At 33.9% G+C, this 9,621-nt stretch overlaps 1 protein-coding gene across 1 annotated transcript; it reads right to left on the bottom strand.

Moving 5' to 3' along the window:
* Window positions 1–1,282: 1,282 nt before the first annotated feature.
* LOC112512198 (protein SCARECROW-like) lies at window positions 1,283–2,767 on the bottom strand. The gene has a single exon (XM_025118063.1). The coding sequence runs from the start codon at window positions 2,765–2,767 to the stop codon at window positions 1,283–1,285; it is 1,485 nt and encodes a 494-aa protein (XP_024973831.1).
* Window positions 2,768–9,621: the final 6,854 nt, after the last annotated feature.

The raw sequence follows: 9,621 nt of genomic DNA, 5'->3' as shown, positions 1-9,621 counted from the left end.
ATTATATTATTAAACTAAAAATAAATTATTTTGTTATTAAATCTAAATTAAATTATAATAAAAAATTAATTAAAGAAGTTACACCGACAACTATTAAATAATTAATTTGATATTAATATAGATTTATTTTATTTTCAAATTTATATTTCATTCAAAAATAAAAACATTACCGCTTTCTCAAAACCACATAAAATCATATTATATCGATAAAAACAAATAATAAAAACTAAACATTAAAATTGAGATTTATTTCGCTGTATTACGCGAATACCTTTCTAGTCTCATCAAACCAACCAGATTTGTAGTTTACTTTCAAGAGTATATAAATAAATAAATGAATTTGTCATCTTTAAATATGATTTTCAGGTCATTTAAAAGAATATATATAAAGAGTTGGAGTTGGTAGTCTAATCTAACTTTTATCATGTCATATTAAAAAGCTAATTAATAATCGAAATTAAATATTTATTTTCTTAGTTTTCTAAGAAATAGTATTTGATTTTGTTGGGTTTTAATGTAAACYGTAACTTTAAAAGCAGCGGAAAAATCAAATATTTTGGTTACGATTAGAAAGTTTTTYGAAAACATAAAACCGATAGTCGAGTTCCGATGAGACATTTAGTTAAATTATAACACATCATAGGGTGTTTAGGGATGTACCTTTTGAATCTAACGAGAAATCTGATGCAACATTTAGAAACCGAGCGGGGTTTCCTCTACAGTTGATCCACACACGAACATACGCATATCCTGCAACGGATGCTAAAGAACCTTAATTCTAARTATGTGTGTTTAGACTGATAACCAAATTCAGAGTATTGAATCACCAAACTGGTTTGACCTATCACCTTATTTATATACCTCAGACAAAACAAAACTCAAATAAGGTTTAGTGATTATCAGTAATAATTATATAATTATCTTAAACTTTAATATAATTATACATACTTACAGATAATATCTTGTAATTATCATAATTACGTTTTAACACATGTTTTATGATTATTCTTCAAGAATAATTATTTAACTGTCAAACATGACTTTTTTTTGGGTTCTTTCGAATGGAAGCAAACGTATTATTTGCGTGCAACGTTATAGATTTAAATACTCCTCAGCAGTATCTCATGGACCAAACTCATTAAAAAAAATGCAACCACATAGATGTAACTCGTTAATTTAAGACGCTTCATACGTTAAAAAAATACAATTAAATAATCTTTTAATAGATTACATGTAGAATAAAACGTCAAATCATGATTGATATTCGACATGATTAAACTAGTTATCTAGAAGACCGTTGACAAGTCCAAGCCGAACCGGTGTACAAAGCAGTCTCTTTCCATCCTAATCGAAGCGTCCCATCAACTTGGACGAGACTRTAACCATGCGTTGGTGGAAACATATTAAGTATTAACTGAGCTTGTGCCAATGAGCTAGAACTCATTGGCACTTGCAAAAACCCRTTTCTTTCGAGTTCACTTCTCCAAACCTTAAATTTATCCTCCCCGCTCCTTCCCGGTCCACCGACCGCCAACACGTTGTTGATCTCYCGATGGATCAACGCATGCTCGACCCGGTGGCGGTTGTTGTCGTCACTTGGATGGAGCGCACCAAGAGAGTCGAAGATTGCAGAGTAATAATGGAGAGAACCAACGAACCGGTCCAAGAACGAGCCTYCGTGGGCTATGTCTTGTTCGACTAGGGTTATGATCCGAGGGTTAAGTTCTTGGAAGAGTCTCATCGTTTTCCAATCGGTCCCGGTGGCGTCGTAAAGCGAATGTTGAAGCCAGTGTATCGCGAGTGCATCCCCTCTCCGAATTTGCAACGTGGAGATATCAGCTACGTCTCCGAATTTCTTCGCCACGGGATGGAACTCGAACGACATCCCGAGGCGTTTTGCGAAATTCGAGAGTTGTTTTCCCGTCTCCACCAGGAGATCCATGGAAGTACCCATGCCAGTCATCCTGACATGCGGTGGACCTTCCAATCGTGTGGCGAGTATGTGAAACAACGCGGGCCACTGTAACCCCTGCATTATGTCGAGGTCCACGATGTGGACCCTGTCTTGATGCTGAAAAGCCTCGAGAATGGCTTGGTTAGAAGTGAAATGAGCAAACTTGACGAAAGGTGAGATATTGTTGAAAACTTGGAAAGCACCATGAATGAGTTTGTGGTTAGTCAAAGGGGAACAAAACCCTAGCCATGAGTTCACAACCCTACTAGCCATGGCTTTGGCAAAGTAAGCCACAACCCTCTCACCACAAGAAGGTGAATAAGGAGAAGCCATTTGGGTTAACTCAAGAACCATCCTATGAGCCTCACCCAAATTATCAACCGAAATAGCAACCGCGCATTCAAACAAAACCGATATCAAACTCAACCCTTTATTACCCTGATCGCCAAATTGGCCCTCGTYAGAGGGCCCGTTCACCCTTGCCAGCTTCCGCGGTCTTGTTTCACACTGCATATTACGTGAAATTGCGTGGTAAGCTGGCAAGGTGACATCCGTTTGGAAGCTTTCTTCAGGGTTGGATTCAGGTAGGTCTTCGATGAGCGTCTTGGTGACGTGTTCGACCCATTCGGATAGCTCGCCCGGCCTCTCTAAGTTTGCAGACGGCTTTGAACTGTAATCAGCAAAACCGTTAATCAGAGACGTAGACGTTGTTGTGCTCGTATAATTAGCACCAAGGGTATTGTTGTAATCCCATTGTTCATGGGGTTGGATCAACTCAAGAGCACCTTGAACCACCTCAAAACCTGCTCTCATTCTGCTTCTGTATTTGAGAAATCTAGAGAGAGAAAGATGAGAGAGAGAGAGGGAGTAATTGCAGTGAAATTTCAAGGGTTTGCAGGCCAAATGGAGAGTATATATATATATATATATATATATATAAACGATGGACTGTAAGAAGGGAAGCTGGTAATGAGAGAGCAGCATTTGGCCGGCATGGTTTAGAGTTGAGACATATAGAAGAAGTTAAGCTGCTAATGGACAAATACTCCACGTTGGTTTTGGTAGTGATTTATTATCATTTTTTATATTAAAATTAATGTGATTATGGTTTTATTTTATTTATAGTTATGTTAATTAATTAATTACCAACGTATTTTTCAACATAAAACTAAAATATTACATTTTTTTTTTAATTTTTAATCAAATATTGAAAAATATATGCAAAATACATGTCTATAAATATTTTTTATAATTACATCGGTTGGTTGGTAGTATCATATCAAGTATGCAAATTTAGTTGGTATACAATATTGAAAATCGTGTACTATTAATTATTGTAGTATCATGATACTGAGTTATTTAATTATTTATTAGTTTCTGAAAAAAAATTATGTATTGGATATTAAACTTTGTAACTTGAACTATTTTGTTTGAACATTTTAATCTCAAAGTTCTTATATGTGTAATCTAGAAAGTTTAATGTCCTCCGATGAAAGTAGCCACTGATAAATTGAAGAAATTGTAGACCAAATTAGAAAAGAAAACACGAAGATCTCAAACGTTCACAGTGTGTAAGGATTGAACCCGTATAGTAACTTGTATTTCCAACGCAATAATTGAACCATAAATCTATTATAATTTTGTGAAAACAATTCATAGGCTTATTCTTACGGTAAAATAATGTCTAAAAGAGGAAAAAAAAGGCCGGGTCTGGTGAGAGAGGAGATATACACAAACATTTCCTATGGGACGAGGTCAAGAAAATGGTCTCACAAAGAAATTCAAAATGAAAATTATAAGTATAATCGAAATAGTTAGAATAACATGAAAAAATTACACCATAAAATAACCCACTTTCATTGATGACGTGTGGTGATAAGATCAAAAGGGACCTGATAGACAGACAGCCAAACCAATTGGGCTCAGTATACCTCCTTTGTCACTGAGCAGTCATTTAGGGGTCTTAGCTTAGTGATCCAGGCTRTTATATCCCATTCGAATATGAGATAATGAGATGTATGCAAATGTTTATTCTACCCCAAAGAATAAAACGGTTATTTTCACGAAACACCCATATGCAAAAAGGGTATGCAGCACTATATTGTTGAACGAAAAGAAACGAAAAGTGAAAAGAAGACGAAACGGGGAAAAGAACTAGAGCCGAAGAAAAGTAAGCAACACTATATATTCATAAGTAGGCACAAAGAAACATAATGAACGTAAGTAACGGAACATGACATGCTCTTCGTGGTTTATCATATCCCAATGCAAACGAGGTACCTAACGGAAATGCATATGACAAGTCAATGTTGTTGTATCTCGTAAACAAAAGAACAAGAAATTGTGATGGAGTTTGTGAGATAACAAACGCATAGTTATCGACTTGTCGTTAGGTGATGCATGAGATAAAGAAAGAAAAAGACGGTCATTGAGTTAATTTTCTGTTGTGCTCTGTTTTTTTAGCATTTAAATATCGAACAACTAACAAAACCCAACTTTTATGTTAACTTTAAGGCATTTTAGCCCATAACTTGCAAATCCCAAACGCACCCACTTAATGTCATCTTTTTAACGATTGTTAGTTTGAGGGACGGAAAAGTTGAAGAAAATATAATCATTGTGATTAGAACGGGCACCAAAATTGTTGAAAAGTTAACAGGTGCCGACAATAAATATCGATAGTTTGTAAAGATTACAATTGAATAAAAATAAAAAATGAGTTGAATATCTATAMTATATTATAAAACATTTGACAAAAACTCTTGAAAACCAATTTTTATGCATGAAATACTTTTTATTGATGCATATTATTTAAAATTCAAGATTATAACTAAATTGTGTGCAAGTACAACTTATTAAAGTTTAATGTTTGAATTCGTGTAACTAACTGCAGATAAACATAATCAAATAAARGATAAACATAATCAAATAAAGGATAAACATCTCATTTTAAATATAAAAAATCTAAAATATAATTAGGATAGTCATTGACTTCTAACAAAATACTTAGGGGGTGTTTGGGATTGCTTATTTAAAATAACTTATGCTTTTTTTGTAAAAGTGTTTATTAACTTATGTGGTATCAAACCGGAGTTTTGTAAAAAGTGTTTGGATTAGCTTAGCGGTACCAAACTGCAATAAGTTGATAAATTGTTTTTTAGTGTTTGACAAATTTTGCTTATATCTGTAAAATGACCAAAAAAGACAGGGAGAAGATTGATGTCATCTGGAGAAGGGAGAAGATTGAGATCGATGTTATCTGGAGGAAAAGAGATAGGTATAAAGGGTAATAGGGTTAAAATGGTAAACTGATAATAAGCAGTTTTTCATAAGTCAGGACAGATTAACTTATCAAAAACTGCTTATTACCGGTTTGGCACCGGTATAAGCAGTTTTTTTTCTTATCCAAACACTAGATATTAGCTTATCACTAGTGTCAAACTGAAATAAGTCAATAAGCAAATAAAATAAGCAATCTCAAACACCCCCTTAATTATTATCTTTATAAAAAAAATTATATTATTGAACCAAAAATAATAAAAAAATGAAGTAAAGAAATACACAAAAACATTAAGTAAATAATTAATCTGGTATTAATATCAACATATTTTTCAATTTTTTTATGATTTTTTCATATTTATATTTTATTAAAAAAAAACATTACGTTTTCTCAAAACCACATAAAACGTATTATAATATCGACCGAGACAAAAAAAATATTAAAATCAAGATATATCTCGCTGCATTATACGAATATCTTCTGGTATTTCAAATTAGAAACAATATATTTGCTTAAATGAGTATAAGTAGAGTAAACTATAAATTTGAAAACGACACTTTTAATATCTATAGTTTTAAAATTACAAGACGGTCATTATTGTTTATGAAAACATTCAGATTTGGTCTCTTCCTTTAAGGATTGTTAAAAAATTCGGTGAAAGGAGGGACACTTTTTTTTATCTTTTTTTTTAATTGATTTATTTGTCTTTTATCAAATCAAAATCGATTTTATAGTTTTGACCCTTGTGGTTTTTGATCGGGTTAAAGACAAAAAGATCGATAAAAAAATGAAAATGAGTCTTATTTAACCAAAAAATTTCAACAACCATTAGGGGGAGGAACCAAATTCGGACGCTTTACAAACCACGATGATCATCTTGTAATTTCGAAATATAGGGACGGAAAATATTATTTTTGACAACCCACAGGGACTAAATTTGTAGTTTACTATATATTGTATTTATTAGAAGTAGGAATGGCAATAGACAGGGTTCCGGCCGATTATTGATATACCTGTCCCTGAAACCAATAACCAAAATCGTCTTCGTTACCGTCCCGATCCCCGTCGCTGTCACCGATCCCAATCCCAATCCCCGTACCCATCCCCATCCCCATCCTCACTAGGGAATATGATCACATCCCCATCTCCGTCCCCAATGGGGAATCAAAGGTTTATTTTCCGGTTAATATAAAACATTTTAAATCAAATGTGTTAAAAACCACATTCGATTGATAATGATCCATGTTTAAAACTCGTGTATTTTCAAAATTTGTTTTTATAGAGCATCAAATATTTAGATATGAACAAAATTACATCACATACGTAATTATTTGATCAAATGCTTTCGACTTTCAACGGTTTTTTGTTTAAAAAGTAAGACAACTAAAAAAWATATATATAAAATAAATGCCAAAATACTATTTCTAAATCTAAAAGATATTAAATATAATTTTTTATAAATAATATATTTAATATGATTTGTTTGATATTGGATGACTGGTTACAGAGGGAACGTTTCGTTTTTGTAGGCTGGTCCGGCCTTCGGGGACGGGACGGAACCACGTTACCGGTCCCCATCCCCGATTTTTAACTTTCGTGGATCCTTGTCTCATCCCTGATCCCCCGTTTTGTGGGAAATTCTCATCCCGTCGGGATGGGTACACCGGGTTCCTCAATTGGACAGGTCTCATTCCCATGCCCATCGTCGGGGATTTTATCGTGGATCCACATCATACCCCTGCGGTTCCCCCGGTACCTGTTGGGGAACCCGCTAAGGGTAAGAATCATCTTTCCTTGTTGGTATCCCCGTTCATCGTTGGTTCGGAACCCAAAACCAAAACCGACCCAAAAAATTATAATATTCTAACTTTCACAACTAAAAGTAAATTATATTTTTTTAAACATGCAAATCTAAAATCTCAAACATGATCAAAACAGTCATGAACAATGTCTTATATTACAATATAAAAGTAAATAGAATTTCAAATATCATCCGACTAACATCATGACTAGACAAACAAGCTAGACTTTTTTCGTGAGACTTATTTGGGTTGTTGAGGTAAAGTGGATAAAAGTCTTTCAATGTAAATGTTAGTATTTATATATATATATATATATATATATATATATTTATATACACACACACACGCACATACATCGGGTCGGGCCGAGCCGGTGATTACTGTAACACCTCGGTTACGATTTCACCAAAACATAACATACGAGATATCATTTTATAAGTAAACCACCAAAAGCTAATTATACTTTAATAAGTATTTCCAAATCCAAAACGAAAGCTTACAATCTTATAATTAAAACATTTACCACCCAAAAATCGGGACAACATAATAACTACCCGGATATTTACAACCCAAAATAGAAACTAGACATAATTATATATATATACCAAGGTTTGGCAACGATCCCCAAACTAATCACGAACTAACTACACCGGGTTCTTGCCTTTATCTTCTTTTTTTCCTGAAAAAAATAGTGAGCTAACGGAATAAGCACATGGYTTAGTGAGATAAATAGTCTAAACAAATGCTATTGAAATCAAGTCTATACAATTACACGGGAACCATAAACCAACCAATTGAATGGTTACATCAATGAATAATAAATTGAGAGTAACACTTACGAAATAAGGGTTGTCCATAATATAACCAAAGAYCAAGTGCYGGRATCCAACAATTCACATGACATAACATGCTTATTACGAAATGCAAATTACAAGTAATTATCAAATGATACCAAGTCAATTCCTTTGCAAGGGACTAATATCATACGTTAGTCAAACGGTCTAAAGAAACATATCGGAATAACCAAACAATGGGACACATAGGACTAGCAGGGAGCCCATCGTCACTGGGTATGCTCGAGCTCCTATGGTTCATGGAATACAATGCTTAGGACTGGCAGGGAGCCCGCCTTCATCTCCCGGGTATGCCCGAGTCCCTATACTCGTGCCTCTCTTCACATTAGGCACCGAGTACGGCCAACAGACAACGAGAACGACTAGAATGTCTCACCGGTTCCTTCCCCTTCACCGGCATGTTGACATTCACCGTTTTCGGGACRGATCACACAAAGTAATCCCCGTACTTCCGGTTTCACAAGAAATCAAAGAAACAATACCGATGGAATATATGGATATCCAAACCGACCGACATTTCGGAAGAATTCGTAATCGAGAGATCAATACGTACAAAGACAAAAGACCAATAAAAAACCGACTCTAAAGTCATAGAAATCACATACATATAGATGGCACATAAATATACAATTAATACAATAATATTTGAATAGCTATTTAACTCACCTCACGACCGAATGTCAAATACGGTCAAACCGAACGACAAATGTCCAACCTTGCAATCCAACTATAAGATACCCTCCAAAKGACTCAGACAAGCTTAAATTATCCCCTGGAGTTCATATATCAAATTTCGTAAGCATTGGTACAACCAAACACATTTTATCAACTTAATCATGTCATAAGCTAACTTTAATTATATGATGCAGCTCTGTTTTTAATCTCTGTTTTACCTCACTTAAACTCAAAATCACACTTTGACTTCAACAGATGGATTAAATTAGAGATGTATATCTTTCCAAAGCCGATGACCTCATATTTTTCTGATTTTTCTACGATTTTCTACGATTTTTACAAAACAGTGCTGTAACATGACTTTCAAACTCGAAAAATCATACTTTTATCCAAATAAGTATCCAATTCCATTCCTATCCTAACCAAACTCAGATGTTAACTTCATTTTATCATCATCAAGGTAAAATCAACAAGAAACCATGGTTCATTCATCCATTTCTACCAATTTCATCAAAATTCATCTTTTGTATAACAAATAGTCAACTTATTCATAGTGAAAACTCACTTATTTCTTACCATCTTCTTGCATATCAACCATATAATCAATGAATTAACTAATGTATATTCATAATCTGAGCATAATATCACAATTTCTACACTTATCTTACACATGCATTAAGCTTATATCACCCAAATGTCATCATACTTGTTACAACTTCAAGAACAAGAACAAGAATGAGATTACCTTCAAATTGTTGTGTAATCATTCAAAATAACATGATATTCACCAACATAAAACCATAATCTTACAAAATATCCACTAATTATAAACATGCAAACCCTAATTTCCTTGATTGACACTAATTGCAAAGGTTAAACTTAGTATTAGGAGTATACCTTCAATAATCTTCACATATTCATCAAGAATTCATCACTTGATCTTTGATTCTCCAAGAATTGAAGTTGTTTGAGCTTAAGTGTGTGTAATTCGCACATTTACTGTGTGTGCAAGTTATGGGACTGAAAATGGCCTAAAATGGGGTCTAAAATCGACTT

This window comes from Cynara cardunculus (assembly GCF_001531365.2).
Source record: "Cynara cardunculus var. scolymus isolate 2C chromosome LG 5, CcrdV1, whole genome shotgun sequence".
Classification (NCBI taxonomy): domain Eukaryota; kingdom Viridiplantae; phylum Streptophyta; class Magnoliopsida; order Asterales; family Asteraceae; genus Cynara; species Cynara cardunculus.
Note: the sequence above shows the minus strand (reverse complement) of the source record. Positions and strands in the feature narration are given on the sequence as shown.